The sequence below is a fragment of the Zootoca vivipara genome, chromosome 8 (genome assembly GCF_965207765.1).
Source record: "Zootoca vivipara chromosome 8, rZooViv2.hap1.1, whole genome shotgun sequence".
Lineage (NCBI taxonomy): Eukaryota > Metazoa > Chordata > Lepidosauria > Squamata > Lacertidae > Zootoca > Zootoca vivipara.
This window is the reverse complement of record NC_142591.1, coordinates 81,287,065-81,304,255: the sequence shown is the minus strand read 5'-3', so window position 1 is coordinate 81,304,255 and position 17,191 is coordinate 81,287,065. Positions and strand designations below refer to the sequence as shown.

Here is a 17,191-nt window from a genome sequence, read left to right as displayed (position 1 = left end):
TCCCACCGCAAATCCCCTAGCTCTTCTTCCCTGGGGGTTCTTCAGCTGCTGCCTCCCACCACTTCTCTGCCCCCACCCAGTCCATGACAGCATTTTACAATGGCAATCCAAACAAGTATAGACATGTTACAGCTAGATGCAAACTTGTATTAGAAAGGGTGGCATACAAAGCAATACATGGGGTGATTATACATACAATATGATATCAAATATAGATGAGGGGGTTTGTGCATTCATGATTCTGGTAACTAGTTGTAAAACAGAGACATGGTTTTTGATGGTATAGCATGCTTTGCTTCATAACTCTACAAGACTTAGAATCATTAAGAGCTTTGGAGTTCATCTAGTTCACCCACCTGCTGAAATTCTAAACACATCCTGGAATCAATAGCCCACACTGAATACAGGTCAAGAAAAGTAATGGTAATGGATACAAAACTTACAGAGGTATAAATCCTTTGGAGCCATTGAAGCTTAATCTCAGCAGTGGATTACAAATATACACTTGTTTACTTAGGAGGAGCTAGAACGGCTTATAGTAACCAGAGTAGTATAGCTATAAGTTGTACTCTTTCAAAGCCATCACAAGGGACTTAAAACACAGGTCTCCACTTCCTCTGTATGGTTTTCTTCTTCCTTGAAAATATTTTGGAGTATGGCTTTCATGCCCTTTACACGTCCGCCTCTCTTTCGTCTCCCAAACACAAAATAGATCAAAGGGTTAACACTGCTGTTCAGAGTGCTGCACAAGTAACCATATTGCAAGCGATGCAAAGTTGGAATATTGAAAACATAATGGCCAATGTAAAAAGCATTCAGTGGGAAAGAAAGAACGATAAAGAAGAAAAGAGTAAGGAGGATAACTATAATGAGCTTTCCCCGCTTCTGCTGTTGTGTTTTAAAGCAGACCTTGATGAACAGGGTCAAAGTGGAGATGGTTATTAGTGGGAGACAAATGAAGCCATTCACAATGTACTGGTAGAGTCTGATGTGATCGTGATACTTCTTAACCGTCAGGTAGAGAATGAAATGTGTTCCAGGGAGAAGGAAAGAAAGAACCCAGATTAAGGCACAAACAACAGTGGACAAATAAGGTGGTCGGTGGCATCCATACCAAACTGGGAAGAGTATAGACACACACCTGTCGATGCTGATGGCCGTCAGCAGAAATTGACCCGTGTTGTACATGAATTGGAAAATATCTTCTAAGAATTCAAAGGCAACACCCTCATCCTGTTTGCGATTCTGAAGCCAGCGTATTTCTAGAATAAGGTCCACAGCAAGTAAACCAAAGTCTGCAACGGCGAGGTTTAGGATGTATGTGGTGAAGGGGGTCCTCTTCAGACGGAATCCAAGCAGCCAGATGACAGTTCCATTCCCCAAGCACCCCAAAATGCAAACTATAATTATTGATACACACACTATATACATTGTCACTGTCTTGTATACAAATTCTGGATCATCATTGCTGTGGCTACTGTTGGCGTAAGCGCTTGTGTTGAATGCTGCATTCAAAGGGGGCAGGGGTGTTGGGCTGAAGCTGGCCATTGTGATCAACCCTTGCTTTTGTGTTTCGTTTGATGTGGATAGTCCTGCTGGAAGACGTGGGAGAAAAGTGGGATTAGCCTTTGCAGTTTGTCAGCAATGATAAAAAGTAACATGTTCATTGGAGTCAACAAAGAGACCATGTCAAGAAGGGGCCAGATTGCCAGCAGAAGCAGTGAGAGTGGGGGGAAAGAAAAATAGTATTCAATATGAATAATATTCACTGTGGTTAGCAAGTGGAAATAACCATAGCAATAATTTCAGAAGGTTGGGTAATATGCCCACAAGCTTTGGTTGGCTGGCTGGCTCACTAATTAGTAAGGATATATATAACCCTAGTAGGCTAAACTACCCAAGCTGGCTGCTTCGTGTTGTTTGTTTGTTGTTAGCAATTTCTAATGCTTCTGCTGCTGATAGTAATAATTCTTAGCAATTAGAATATATGCAAAGTGTTTTGGATTTCTTTTCTTTTTTAAAGGATGGGAGAGGAATTAATTAGGAGAGGTTAGAAAGCAAATAAAAGCTGAACAAATGACAACAAACATTTTCTAAGAGACAGCATTTGCAAAAGAGACCTGCATTATTATTATTATTATTATTATTATTATTATTATTATTATTATTATTAAAAATTAAGATTTCACCGCCTTACCCCAGGTACTGTGACTGGAGAGTTTTGGGTAAGGCGATAAGACTCTTAAGCTGGTCTTGCAGATCTCAACAATTAAAACAATAATTAATTTGATTTTGGGTAAAGGCACATAGATTTATTTTGTTTAGGATAAAGATGAAGAGGTTAAGCCAAAAGCTTTAGAGGAAATACTGGCTTTGAGGAGGGGAGTGAAGGAGAAGAATGGAAAGTGACGTCCAAGATGAAGAAATTGTGTCATCAGGAAAAGATCCTCTACAAAACATTTCCTACCTTATTCCAACCACAGGTGTTTGCTCACAAGGTTCGAGATGTTCTCTGATGCCTCTAGGGTATTAGCTGATATCTCTTCTCTGTGTTCAAAATAAAATGCTCATCCAGAAGTCAGCACACGTTTTGGGCAGAGAATGTCAAATGGAAGATTTGTTTGTTCAGCAAGTGTGGGGCAGATAACAGATATCCTGTTAAAAAGTGCAAATCCATTAGGCATGGGTTCTCTTCCTCTTGTGAATGCATGTTTCTTTAGAACTTACAAAAACCTCAGGATATATATGCACTTTATACTTTATACTTACAGGTGTTTCTAGGGTCATAGCTGATAGTAAAATTTGACAGGGTCTTAAGCTTTTGGATTCTGGACAATCAACTGTCATATGAACTTTAGTACTGGACACTGCGAGATCAATAGCTCAAATGAACTTTACTCCAGTAAACATGCAATTTTTTCTTTAGTCAATATATGCATCTGCCTAAAGGGGGGGGGAGTGGATTTAGAATGAACTGTTTTTTATGCCATGCCCTTTGCCGGACCCCAAGAAGACATATTGGGCAAATGCTAAGATTCTGAAAATGCACAGATGCAGGAATTTTTAGATGAGATTCCTGCATTGCAGGGGGTTGGACCAGATGACCCTTGGGGTCCCATCCAACTCTACAATTCTATGATTCTATGAAATGCACCATAACACTTTAACCACAAACTGCCAAGCTAGCTTTTTAAGGAGGTAAACATGCTAGTGTGGCCGAGAGCTGAAATATATACAGAGAGACAGGGTTGGATAAGGTCCATTTCATTAAATGTTAGACATATACCTGCAGAGAAGAGTTGTGGGTGAGGTAACTGACTATGACTAAGAAATCCCATAGCTATTAGGGCAAACAAACCCCTCTTGCGTCAATGGCAAGCCTATCTTCTTACCCCAGCCACACTAGGTTCTGTGCCAACCACCACCCAAAAGCCAACTATTAAGGATAAAGCAGGCACTGGCTAAGGCTACTGCCTGGTGCAACTATAAAGTCCACAAGACCTAACCAGCCATAGGTCACGGGTTTATCAATATCTGGGCCTGAATAATATTTCTCTAAGTCTTCCACTCAAAATGGTCACAAAGCCAAGGCCCTCAACCAGACCCTCCAAGTGTCCCTATTTTCCAGGGATATTCCTGGATTTACAGATGCCGTCTCAGTTTCTGATTTGATCCCATAATGTCCCACTTTTCCTTAGGATGTCCCTATTTCCACTGGAGAAGTGTTGAAGGGTATGGGGTTATGGGATCCCCAAGGCAAGGAGATAAGTAACTATACAACCTTTTGAAGACATCTGAAGGCAGCCCTGTATAGAAAGGGCAGTATATAAAAAAGTAACAACAACAACAACAACAACAACAACAACAACAACAACAACAACAACAACAACAACAACAATGTTTTAATTATGCTTTATATATGTTGGAAGCTGCATTGTCACGTGGATGGGGTATTATTATTATTATAGAATAGGTCATCCCTATTTTCATCTGAGAAATGTTCAAAGGCATGGTCATTGTGCTGAAGCCAGGCCTGCTCTAAAATGGCTGGCGCTGGACTCTATAGCCAAAGTGGGTCTAAAATAGCAGAGCCACGAGCAGAGCTAATGGGGAAGGGCAAGTGGCTGTAGCAACAGAGCAAGCCGATTGGGCGCCTGGGGCGGCGCGTGTGCCCTGCAGCCAGGTGGGAGCGGGGAGAGCCAGGGCAGGATGCTCTGTGGGGCCTCCAGAGTCTGCCTGCCTGCTCCCCCTCAGCTGCCTTAGACCATTTGGGGAAGCGCCGAGCCTGTGGGTGCTCAAGCCACTGCATCACTCCCAGGAGAGACGCATGGCTTGGGCGTGCTGCAGGCCCCGTGGTGAGTGCCGCCCGGCATTTTGTCACCCCCCCCTTAGTGGTGACACCCGGGGCATACCACTCCCACTGCACCCCCTTCCTCCGCCACTGGGTGGCTAATGCACACACTCAAATCTGAGAGAGCGATGGCCATGGGGCCCTAAATTGCAACACTCGTGGCACAAGCCAAACCAGCCACCAAGGGGACAGCTCTGTGGGGCGTGTGCTGCCCAAGTCCCACATTGTTCTTTCGACCAAGCTGCTCAGCAAGGGCTCACATGCCTGAAAGACACAGAGCAGGAGAAGGTAGCCGAGCTCAAGGTTTGCCTATCTGCCAACTCAAAAAGTGCCCTGCCAGGTTCCCACGCTAAATGGAGCTCAAACGCCCCAAGAGACACCAGCAGTAAAAACAGAACAGTAGAGTCAGTAATTTTGAATAGCTATTTTATTAGCAAGCAAATACCTATATAAGTACAACGTCCATCAAACACCACTGAACACTCTCAATCGTCTATTCATCCTAAAGATACATTAATATAGACCAGCACTGAGTGCACATGCAAATGGTGCTTCAGAATAGGGCAGAGGAGGGTGTATGGAAATGGGGCAGGTCTGTGTGCAAGGGAGAGTTGAGAAAAGAAGGAAAGAAGAGGTAGAAAAGAGGGGTGAACATGAGACTGGTGTGCTTGCAAAGGGGGCCGTGCAATAAGAGAGAGGGGGAGGCTTTGATTGTTTGCCAACCTTCATCTGAGTATCACAGGGTGGTTTACAGTATAAAAACACAAAAAATACATAAGATAATGACACACAAAATGATGCCCCCCCCCAACACAATTTAAAAGGCCATAGATTGTACAACTAGTATAAGCTCTGGGAAAAGAGGAGAGGAATGATCCCTCACCGTTCCCCCCAGGCACCTGATGATATGTAAGGAAGGCACCAGGCAAGATTCCCTGGGGAGAAGATTCCACAAGTGGAGAGCCATCACAGACAGGTTCGTTTTCATGTTGTCATCCTCTGGACTGCTCTTGGGGGAGGCAAACAAAGAAGGACCTGATTATGATTTCAGGGTCCGAGTTGGTTCATATGGCGAGAGGTGGTCCTTGAGGTATTGCAGTTACGGGCTGTTGTTTCTTTCTTTAAAAAAATCCTGTATCTGGATGTTGCTTTAGAGGCCCCCAACCTCTTATTTATGTTCCTCTATGCACACTCTATGGGCAGGATGGAATGCATCCCAAGGGTTCCTCTTCTTCTCTCCAGCTTCTCTCAGATTTTCTCTTTCTGCATTAGGCACGGAAATAGGGTTGATCTCTGTGAAACGGAGACTGGAGCGGGGTGGGAGGAAGACGGTGAAGGGGAAAGGGGTGAATGTGAAAATTGGGATGCTAAGGGGCTTACCACGAAGCAGGGAGGAGGATGCATGGGGATGAGGTTGAGGTTGAGAGCAGGGGCATGAAAAGGGTGGCGAATAGGAGGGGGCATGTGTGAAAGAAGGAGGTGCAGATTCTAGTTTACTTATTAGATGGTGACATCTACCCCCTGCCCTGTTCCTCTGTTCCTCTCTCAGCTAGTTTTATGGTGTAGCCTCAATCCATGCAGAGGCAGGTGGGAACCATCTTGAAGAGGCAAGCTCAATGTAGGCCACTGCAAATCATCCCATATTCTTTGAATAATAATAATAATAATAAATAATAATAATAATAATAATAATAATAATAATAATAATATAATTTATTATTTATACCCCGCCCATCTGGCTGGGTTCCCCCAGCCACTCTGGGCGGCTTCCAACAAAATATTAAAATACAGAAATTCATCATACATTAAAAGCTTCCCTAAACAGGGCTGCCTTGAGATGCCTTCTAAAGGTCTGGTAACTGTTGTTCTCTTTGACCTCTGGTGGGAGGGCATTCCACAGGGTGGGTGCCACTACCGAGAAGGCCCTCTGCCTGGTTCCCTGTAACTTGGCTTCTCGTAGCGAGGGAACCGCCAGAAGGCCCTCGGCGCTGGACCTCAGTGTCCGGGCAGAACGATGGGGGTGGAGACACTCCTTCAGGTATACTGGATCGAGGCCGTTTAGGGCTTTAAAGGTCAGCACCAACACTTTGAATTGTGCTCGGAAACGTACTGGGAGAAACGGAAGGTGAATCTTGAGCACAGTGGGTAAGAATGTGTGATTGCCTGATTGATAAATCTTTTGGAGCCATCATAACTTAGTTTCAGCAGAGGGTGCCACTTCATCCGGACAACTTTCTTCCTCTTTGAAAACATTCTGAAGTATGCCTTTCAAGCTCCTCCTAGGTCTGCCTCTCTTTTGTCTCCCAACCAGGAAATAGATCAAAGGGTTAATGCTGCTGTTCAGAGTGGCGCACATGTAGCCATATTGTAAGCGATGCAAAGTTGGTGACTCAAAAACATAATGGCTTATGTAAAAGGCATTCATTGGAAAAGAAAAGGAAAGAAAGAAGACAAGTGCAAGCAGGATGACAGTGATCAGCTTCCTCCGCCTTATCCGTTGTGTTTTAAAGCAGAACTTGATAAAAAGGATCAAAGTGGAGAAAGTAATGAGTGGGAGGCAAATGAAGCCGTTCACAATATACTGGTAGCACCTTATATAGGTGTGTTCCTTCTTAGTAGTGAGGAAGAGAAGGAAGTGAATTCCAGGGAAAATGAAAGAAAATATCCATATCAAGGCACACAAAATGGTAGACAAATGTGGCGGCCGATGGCATCGATACCAAAGGGGGAACAGGACACAAACACACCTGTCGATGCTGATGGCTGTCAGCAGAAACTGACCAGTGTTGTACAGGGATTGGAAAATATCTTCAAAGACTTCAAACACGATGCCTTCATCCTGTTTACGGTTTTGAAGCCAGCGTATTTCTAAAATAAAGTCCACAGCAAGTAAACCAAAGTCCGCAATGGCAAGGTTCAGGATGTAGGTGGTGAAGGGATTCCTCTTAATACGGAAGCCAAGCAGCCAGATGACAGTTCCATTCCCCAAGCATCCCAAAATGCAAACTATAATTATTGACACACACACTATATACACTGTTACTGTCTGATATATATATTCTGGGTCGTCATTACTGTGGCTGTTGTTGGAAAAAGCACTTGCATTGGATGTTCCATAATATTTCTCTCCAGCACTCAAAGGGTACAGGGGTGTTGGGCTGAAGCTGGCCATTGTGTTCAACTTTGGCTTTTGTGTTTTGTCTGGTGTAGAGATTCCTGCCTGGAGAAGTGCGAGAAAAGATCACGTTAGCCTTTGCTAACAAGGTGAACAAACTTTTTCAGTTTAGTCTTTCTTGCTTCAGTCTGAGAAACCACTGTTAAGGTGAAATGCTTCTTATTATACCCTTTCCAGTTAAAGTTGCATTTTCAGAAAGACACATACAGACAATAAAGTTATCCTACCACTTTCCATTGTTTCATTTTTCTACCCCATTGTTTGCAGAGGACATGAAGCTATCCCAATTGGACTTGCTTGCCTACTTTGAATGCGGCCATCCAGAGCAGTAAAGAAGGCAAGGCAGGTGAAGGAATGGAAGGTTCTGGAACAGAAATCATGCAGTGACAGACGATAGTTTCACTCTTGCTGTCAATGTCTCATTTCAAATAGTAGAATTTAGTTTTCTTTTCTCCCTCTTAAAAAGTGTGTGTGTTTGTTTTTGTTATTGTTGTTGTTGCTGCTGCTTGTTCTTGTTGCTTGTTTGCATTTCATACTATCCTGGTTCTAGTAGAGTTCTTTTTTTTTTCCTCTGTAAGCAGTGATTTTTCTCCCTTTAATAGTATCCTGGTTCTATACTTGTAACCCAAAAGCCAGCTCTTTTTTTGCACTTAATCAATTGCAGAAAGCTGAACTGGGATGGGAGTGCCCCATCCATCTCAAGAGTGCCCCACCCAAAAATACCCAGAAGCAGCAATACCACTGGGAAAAACATGGGGACTGCAAGGGTGACAGTCACCATCCTGCCGTGACTTTGATCCATGGGGAAATAGCATCAGAGGAACACACTGTTTAAATGACAACAGCAGAGAAGGCAATTTGGAAAGGAAGAGATGGATATGAGCAAAGGCATTTGGAAATAATTTACCTTCATTCTGGATGAAGGTGAAGATGTTAAGCCCAAAGCTTTTGTCTTTAAGGTGGGGTGTGGAGGAAGGGAGATTTGAATGTGGCCTCAAAGAAGAGGAAGATGTGTCACCAAGGGGGGGGGGAATCTGCACAGAATGTCCTACCTTAATTCCAATCACAGATGTTTGCTCTCCAAGCTGTTCTCTTAGAATTCTAAGGTCTGAGCCAGTATTTCTTCTCCGTTGTCAAAACAAGTTGCCGATCCAGATGTTAGCACTCAGCTTTGAGCAGAGAACATCAGATGGAATATCATGTTGCTTCAGCAAGGGTGGGGCAGGTAATTGATTGTTGGGCAAAATACGCATCAACCGAGTGGCAACAGCGGCAGGGCCGACGAAATAACAAAGTCGTCTTCAGTATCTCTGCTTGCTTTTATTTACAATTATATACACCACACCCCTCTACTCCATTCCTCTCATTTCACAATAGATCACCACCACACCCATGAACCATTTGCTTAAATACAGAATTCAAAATAGTCAATTACCCAATCACATTACAGTAAGCAAACTCTACCTTCAATTATTCAAATTAGCAAAAGCTCACAGGTGTGCTAACATTCAGAACAAGGTTACAAACACACATCTCTGTGTAGCACCATTGACCACATCAGTCTTAAAGGAAAAACCCAACAACCCCCTGCTGGTCAATGATGCGTAGCAGTAACATTTAGCATTTTCTGTGTATGTTTAAGATGCGTAGCTGTTGGCAAAGCCTTTGTGAAAATATCTGCTATTTGCTCTAGTCCAGCTACGTATTCAAAAGTAATAATTTTTTCATTAATCATTTGTTTTGCAAACTCCAAGTGTAACCGTAACGTTCTGGTACGTTGGGTATTGCCTTCTGGTGTCAAAATGGCTATTCCACTTTGGGAATCAATGTGCACAGGTATTGGTAATTTTACTTTTATTTTTAGGTCTGCAAACAACTGCAAAAACCATTCAATGTCTCTGATGGCTTCAGAACATGCACAAAGTTCACTTTCTGTGGTTGACATACAAATTATATGCTGTCTGCGCGTTCTCCATTCAAATGGACATTCATTGTATCTATAAACAAAACCAGACACACCTTTATATTTGAAATGTTCAGACGCATGAGATGCATCACAAAAAATATCGAACCCTGAGTCATTATGCGCCTTAAAATGTAACCTGTAATGCAGTGTGTGTTTAAGATAAAGCACCACTCTTTTTAACGCTCGAAAACACTGCTTGGTTGGATTCTCCACAAATGTGGAAAGAAAATTAAAACTGAAAGATATGTCTGGTCTGGACACGCGCTGAATAAAGTTCAGCTTTCCTAATATCGACCGGTAAAGTGTTTTGTCATGAAAAGGTGTATCCTCTTTAGTAAAAGTAAATCCACATGTTAATGGGGTTTCTTTTCCTTTTGCGTTCTCCAAATTTAGCACTTCTATTAAATCTTTAATTTTTGCAGTTTGATGTACAGCAAAAGAACAATCTGCAGCCCTGTCTATTTGCATGGACAGGTAATTCTTAACTTTCCCCAAATCTTTTACATCAAAACGTTTACAAAGTTGAGAAAGAAACAACTGGTATTCCTTTAAATGTTTACATGAAAATAATAAATCATCAACATAAACGGCCAATTTGACAACAGAATTTCCACATTGTTTGGTAAAAATGCAATCATCAGCTTTCCCCTGCGCAAACCCAAATTCAATCAAGGTTTGTTTTAAAGTTTCATGCCAATTCCTGCCACTTTGATGTAGGCCATACAGAGATTTGTTTAATTTACAAACTACTCCAGGTGCAGCATCTACACCATCCGGAACTTTCATGTATATGTTTTCATGCAAATCAGCATTAAGATAAGCTGTGGAAATATCACAATGGTACAATTCGCACTCATTTTTAACAGCGTCTAGCATCATCAACTTTATACTTTCAAACTTCACACTCGGAGAAAACACATTCTCATAATCAATGCCTTCCAATTGTTGGTAACCCCTTGCTACTAACCTAGCTTTATATCTCATAACTTTATTTTTATCATTAAGTTTTACTTTGAACACCCATCTTGAGTCTATGACCCGCATATCAGGTGTTTGCTTCACAAAAGTCCAGGTGTTATTTTGATTTAGAGATGCAAGCTCAGAGTCTATCGCTTTCATCCATTGTTGAGCTTGTGACTTTGGCATGGTTTGTATCTCTTTAAAACTTATTGGTTCAAAATTAACATGGTTACAATATACATTGTTTGCAACTTCTTCTATTTCCTCATCAACAGTAGCAATATTTCTACGTTTAAACAACTGCTCCTGTCGTTTCTGCCTTTGTAGCTTTTGTTCATTGATGTAACGCTGTGGCGGTCTAGTTATTCTACTGGAGCGTCTAAGCTCTGGTAAACTTTCACTGTCAGCTTTTAAATTTCCTTCCAAAACTTCAGAAATGCGGCTAGTAGAGGGCTTTGGACTTAAAGTATGGTCTGAGTTGTCCATTGCCTCTTGTTCCCCTTTAAACTCACATTCTCCAATCTCTGACTGATTACTGTCAGGATCGGTGTCAACTGGCTGCTCGTTAGCATCAGCTGTACTCTTTGGGGATATTTCTTTAAGACCATCACTATCTTGAAACTCAGCTACACCATCCCAGTGTACTGAAGGTATAATGCTACGGGTAAGGTGAAACTTTTTTGTGTCTGGTAAATAAATGCGATAATTCCCTTGTTGATATCCCATAAATTTACCCGGGATACCTCTTTCCTGCAGCTTCCCTTTAGCTGGGTAATGCATCATAACATCACTGCCCCAAATGCACAAATACTTTAGATTGGGATGCTTTCCAAAAAGCATTTCATAAGGTGTTACTGTTAATGCAGAATGATAGGATCGATTCTTTATATGAGTATAACAGCTCAAACATTCAGCCCAGAAGCTATCAGGAAGTTGAGCATCATGGAGCATTGTTTTTATCCCAGATTGTAGGTTTTTGTTAACAACCTCAGCAATCCCATTCTGCCAGGGACTCCTGGGTGAGGACACTTGGTGTACTGTCCCCTGCGCATTTAGGAACTCTTCAAAATCCTGCGACATAAATTCACCTCCAAGATCAGAGTACAGATTTTGTATATTTTTACCAAAATGAGTCTTAACCCAATTGCAAAACTTTTTATACATTTCTAGTGCTTGAGACTTCTTAGAGATTGCATATGTCCAAACATATCTGGTTTTCTGGTCCACAAGTGTTAGCCAGAATCGGGACCCTCCAAGTGATTCTGGCAATGGTCCTACTAAATCACAGTGAACCCTTTCGAAAGGCTCTACTACTTCTCTCATAGTGCTTTTGCCCTTTCGTGCCACCTTAATTTTATGTTTGCAGCATGACAGACAGTTCATGTAAAATTTACACGGTTTAATCTCTAGACCATGCACTATATCCCTTGTTTTCAAAACATCTGCAAAGTTTTTATGGCAAAGTTTGCGGTGAGCTTCATGTAGGCAGTTTTTATGTGGCTGGCAATTTGCCAACCCCTGCCTGCTCCTATTGGCTACACCACAACATCTATTGCTTCCTCCTGAAGAGGAGTGAAACTTGAGCCTGTAAAGCCCATGAGTCTGTTTTGCATAGAGAACCTGCTTGTTGGCCCGATAAAATTGGCACATTTTTTCAGTAAATTTAGCTCTAACACCTTGACGTGCAAACTGATAAACTGATAATAAGTTCCCACACAGTTCAGGGCAATAAACAACATCTGATATAGTAATATTCAAACTATGCAGTTTTATAGTACCCTTTCCAAGTGAGGGCAAAACTATTCCATTCGCTAAATGCGCATTTCCAGTCTCTGGTGTGTAATTTATGAAGAGACTGCGATTGCTGCACAAGTGCTGCGATGCGCCACTATCGATGATGAAGAAGTCCCAGTTACCTCTTTTAACTTCACAAGCCTGTGGTTCTGCAAAGAATGCTTGTGGCTCGGGTCGACTACCTCGTTGCGGTCGCTGCGAAGGCTTCCATGCCTGAGTGGCTGTGTGTCCCTTTTGCGACCTAGAGGAAGTCTTTTTTACTCTTTGCTCTGCATTCCGAAGCAAAATGTCCCAAAAGGCCACAGGCAAAGCATTTCTTGTTGGCTCTTAAAGCTACAACATCCCTATTGTCATTTGAATGCACATTCTGCTCTTTGGGAACCGACATAACAGAGGCGTCTCGCCTGTCCAGCTCCGCCATCAGTTTTGCAGTCACGCCTTCAATACTCAGCTGGTCAGGAGGGACCAAAGCGAGCTGGCTTGCGACTGCATCATACTCTTTGTTTAATGAGCAGAGGATTATAAAACAAAATTGATTAACAGGAACCACAACGTCTCTTCTCAAAAGCTCCAACCTGATTTCCTGTAAATGTCTCAGGTGAGCTGCCAAGTCACCGCCAGGTTGCAGCTTTGCCTGATAAAGCTGGCGGTAAAAAGCCAAGGCTGACGCAGACTCTTTTCTCAAATGGACCGCAGCCAAACTCTCCCACATTTCTTTAGCCGATGTTTTATCTCTGATATATACAACTTGCTGGTCGGACACTGCTAAGTTTATAAAGGCTTTGGCTTTGTTATCCCCCCGTATCCATTCAGGGGTGATTATCTGAGGAGGGTCATCTGTGGCGTAGTCAAACAGGTCCTTACATTCGAGTAATCCTCTCATTCTAAAGGACCAAAGGCTATAATTACCATCAGTTAGTTGAGGATAGGTAAGTGCCATCTTTTCGCCGTCATCCATCCTGGATATACTTATGGCTCCTTTTCGACCGGCAGATAGCTCAGCTTCGCAGCCCTCTTAGCAAGCAGTTCAAACACCCATGCACAGTTTCTGGGCCCATAACCGGATGTTGGGCAAAATACGCACCAACCGAGTGGCAACAGCGGCAGGGTCGACGAAATAACAAAGTCGTCTTCAGTATCTCTGCTTGCTTTTATTTACAATTATATACACCACACCCCTCTACTCCATTCTTCTCATTTCACAATACATCACCACCACACCCATGAACCATTTGCTTAAATACAGAATTCAAAATAGTCAATTACCCAATCACATTACAGTAAGCAAACTCTACCTTCAATTATTCAAATTAGCAAAAGCTCACAGGTGTGCTAACATTCAGAACAAGGTTACAAACACACATCTCTGTGTAGCACCATTGACCACATCAGTTTTAAAGGAAAAACCTAACATCCTGTTAAAATGTGCAAATCCATTAGCTGGTGTTTCAGAAAAGGCGAGGTTAGGGTTAACTTCCTTTCCCGGGATGCATCAGCAATCCCCTGTGTGCGCTTCAAATTGTTTTGGTTGTAAATTAGCAAAGCCTCAGAAGATATTGGCAGTTTGTAGTTGCAGCTGTTTCAAGCTTAGTGGCATCATGTTGCAATAATAGTCAGATTCTGTACTGAATCAACGGCGACAATGGAGCTTTTCAATCTGTTGCATCTTCAGGCAGAGCTGTAAAAGGTTGTTGTCAGAAATCCTGGAGAACGCCTGTCAACCAGTGTTAACAGTACTGAACTAGAATCATAGAATGGTAGAGTTGGAGTGGATCCCAAGGCCCATGTAATCCAACCCCTTGTGATGCAGGATAACTAGATGGAGTAATAAGTTTAACTTGGTATAAGGCAGCTTCCTATGTTCCTGCTTTCACAGACATGCACATACCTTAAGATCTGAGCTGTGGACCTGACAGAGGCCAAAACAGACTGAAGGAAAGATCAGGACAAAGGAATCAAACCCAAGGTTTTTCTGTAAATGCTGCTTTTGAAGAGGAGTGTAATGAAAGAGAGGGAGAAGTGGGGGCAGCACAGAGAAGGAGGAAAAAAGCAGGAAGGAAAGATTTCATGCTTCAGTGCCAGCCCATTAAAAGTGTTGCTTTAAAAGGATTCCAAATGATACTGCAAATGGTTTCTTGCTGCCTTGTTAAAACACCAGTTCCTGATTACGCACTCACATTGCTGTATTCTATCCCTGCAAGCAACTGCTTTATGCTCTTGCCCAATTTTATCTACACTACATCTGGGATGAAAGAAGACCGAGGGATTTCAAGCCTCAAACATACTACTTCCAACCAATCATTTGATCACAGATGAGAACAGACAGGTTTGAGATATTCCAGAACGTCATACAAGACTCCCCTCTCACAAGTGTGCTACGTGTCAAATGTAACGTGATCATATACTTGAGTTGGCAAAAACACACACACCATAGGAACATGGACTTGGTTCCTTAGAGCATGCAAAGGTTCCAGATTCATGGAATCCTAGAATCATAGAGTTGGAAGAGACCACAAGGGCCATCCAGTCCAACCCCCTGCCAAGCAGGAAACACCATTCAGTCTTAGAATTTTCGGGTAGGGCTGGAAGAACACCAAGCGGTGATGGGAGTGTTTTCAATTGTGTCTGTCTCCATGTGCACCCATTGTTTCGTCTTGTCCTATAGGATTATGTGGTGCACTTGGTTGGCGATGGAGTAGAGTTCTATACAGTGGTACCTCTGGTTGTGCACGGGATCCATTCCGGAGCTCCGGTTGGATCCTGAGGAATTCACAACTGAGGCTGCCTTTTCTGCGCATGCGCATGGCTCGTAGAGCGCTTCTGCGTATGTGTGCATGGCGAAACCCAGAAAAATACTTCTGGGTTTGCCGCATTCGCATCCTGAAGGATACACAAGCAGAGGTGTGTGTATCCAGAGGTACCACTGTATTGGGAATCCCCTACCCTCCCCCTCACACATGCCAACAAAACTCACTGCAGTCAACTGAAGGCAAGCAACCAAGCTCTGGGCTCCTTGCAACTTCTCTCACTGGAAAAACAAACAAACTAATAAATGAATGGGAAAAGAATCTGCCCACATATCGGTGACACAAAAAACTCGCACATACATTATGTCAAAGAATGAAAGTTTTATACCCCCCCTTCTCTCCCCCCATGCCTCTCTTCTCTCCCATCCTCATATGGTCTATAACATTAGTGTCATCTGACTAAATATTGTTGTTGTTTACTTTCACCACCCTCAGAGGTTCAGGGGCTGAGTGCAAGGAGATATAACTTCTGTGTTACACACATTAAGTTGTGATATTCCCTCCCTACACAGATGCATCTGGTACCTTCATTATGCACCTTTTACCATATACAGATCCTGCACCTCTTTATCCTGGCCTTTGACACCCGAGAGTCTGGTGTCAGGTGCTTTTAACATGCTTTATTAATAGTGCTCTTCCGCAAATGCTTTCAATGAAAAGTCTCTTTGATCCAGATGAATACAATTGTGCAGTACTGATATTAATATAAACTTTGAAATCATTAATCAAGAAGCAAACTGGTCTACAGGATGGCACTCAAGTTGGATCTCTGTTGAGTTTTACAATTAATATTGCTTTTACTTTGTTCTTCGATTCAGGAAGTTTACCTTTCTCTAAACTCTCATTCTTATCCCAACTAATTGTTGCATCAAAATAATAATATCATAATAAGGCAATCTCTTTCATGCATAAATCATATAATTCACATTACATCATGAATCATATTTCAGGATTTCCAGATAGCCATCCTTGCTGCTCTCTGGATAACCATAGTATAGCAAGCATCACAATCTAAAAACATCACTCAGCAGTTGGAAAAATAAAATAAGTGGAGATCTCTGAAGCTCTTCAGACATATACACTGTATGGTAAATGCATTTGTTTGAATAAAAAGCTGAAAGGAGCATGCACTATAATCAGAAGAGAAATGCAAAAGTTTCTGATTACCGGTACTTTGAAGACAACATACCAGGTTTTGCTCCTGGAACTCTAGCTCCTCTGTATCTTCCTTCTCCTTCAGAAGAATCTGGAGTATGACCTATATGTTCTGCTTAGATCAGCCCCCTTTCTTTCTTCCAAACAGGAAACACACCAGTGGATGAAATATGATATTTAGACAGCTGCATAATAACTAAAAATGTGTAGGAGTCAAATGAAGAAATGATCAGTTAAGAAAAAACAAAAAAAAACAAAATTTATGGGAACGCTAAGTCTGTTGTAATCTCAAAAATAGTTTTATCCTGTTCATAAAACTATCTTTGAGATTACAACAGACTTAGTGTTCCCATTAATGTTGTGGACATAGTCCTTAGTGAGAGGTCACATACAGTGCTATTTTTCTAGAGGAAGAGGTGCCAGAACTCGCCATGAATGCCTCCCTTATAATGGAAATGGCACCCACCTGAGAGGTGCCAGAACTGAGTTCCAATGAGTTCTGGCAGGAAGAAAAGCCCTGACCACACATGAAATAATATTAAGCCCACTTTTCAGAAGAGACACGGAGGAGGCACTAGAGAAGTCTTTGTTGTTCTCCTGACCTGTAGATCACTGCTATAGTAACTTCATCAGGATAAATCCCTTTATTGATTGTAGTTATGCCTTGATTTTATATTTCCATGCTTAAGCTGCTTAGCAGAATCAGGGATACACAACCCACAACCCAAGGTATCAGATATTGCACAGGTACAGTTTCAGATGGTGCCACAGATAGCACTTCTCTCTGTGTTTGATCGAGATAATAAAAGCACAGCATGTAAAGAACTTGAAACATTTTTTCTTGGTAACTGAATGTTTTATCTGTTGTATAAAAATGGAAAACTTTACAGGATTTCTGTGATGCTCTTGCATAAGAAATGTATGGAAGACTAATCCTTCTTAAGGCTGCAGAGATTGGCTAAAGGTACTCCATTTCACCTTTG

The 17,191-nt window shown here is 42.2% G+C and overlaps 2 protein-coding genes across 6 annotated transcripts; both read right to left on the bottom strand.

Moving 5' to 3' along the window:
• Positions 1–133: 133 nt before the first annotated feature.
• Positions 134–16,383, bottom strand: LOC118090453 (mas-related G protein-coupled receptor member H). Of its 5 annotated transcripts, XM_088676008.1 has the most exons (4): positions 16,243–16,284; positions 2,770–2,943; positions 2,468–2,655; positions 134–1,595 (listed from the first exon to the last, which is right to left on the bottom strand). In XM_088676008.1, exon 4 carries the CDS (start codon positions 1,546–1,548, stop codon positions 583–585), a length of 966 nt encoding a protein of 321 aa, XP_088532134.1. In that variant the 5' UTR covers positions 1,549–1,595; positions 2,468–2,655; positions 2,770–2,943; positions 16,243–16,284; the 3' UTR covers positions 134–582. The 5 variants fall into 5 exon arrangements, with proteins under 5 accessions (XP_088532134.1, XP_034982090.1, XP_034982093.1 ...); XM_035126199.2 differs by lacking the exon at positions 2,770–2,943 and having other exon boundaries at positions 16,243–16,383; XM_035126202.2 differs by lacking the exon at positions 2,770–2,943 and having other exon boundaries at positions 134–1,592; positions 16,243–16,383.
• Positions 6,211–7,539, bottom strand: LOC148684918 (mas-related G protein-coupled receptor member H-like). Its single transcript, XM_088676005.1, has one exon. The coding sequence runs from the start codon at positions 7,521–7,523 to the stop codon at positions 6,540–6,542; it is 984 nt and encodes a 327-aa protein (XP_088532131.1). The 5' UTR covers positions 7,524–7,539; the 3' UTR covers positions 6,211–6,539.
• Positions 16,384–17,191: the final 808 nt, after the last annotated feature.

Coding starts and splice junctions, on each gene's coding strand:
- LOC148684918 (XM_088676005.1), bottom strand. CDS start 7,523: ATGGCCAGCTTCAGCCCAACACCCCTGTACCCTTTGAGTGCTGGAGAG.
- LOC118090453 (XM_035126199.2), bottom strand. CDS start 1,548: ATGGCCAGCTTCAGCCCAACACCCCTGCCCCCTTTGAATGCAGCATTC.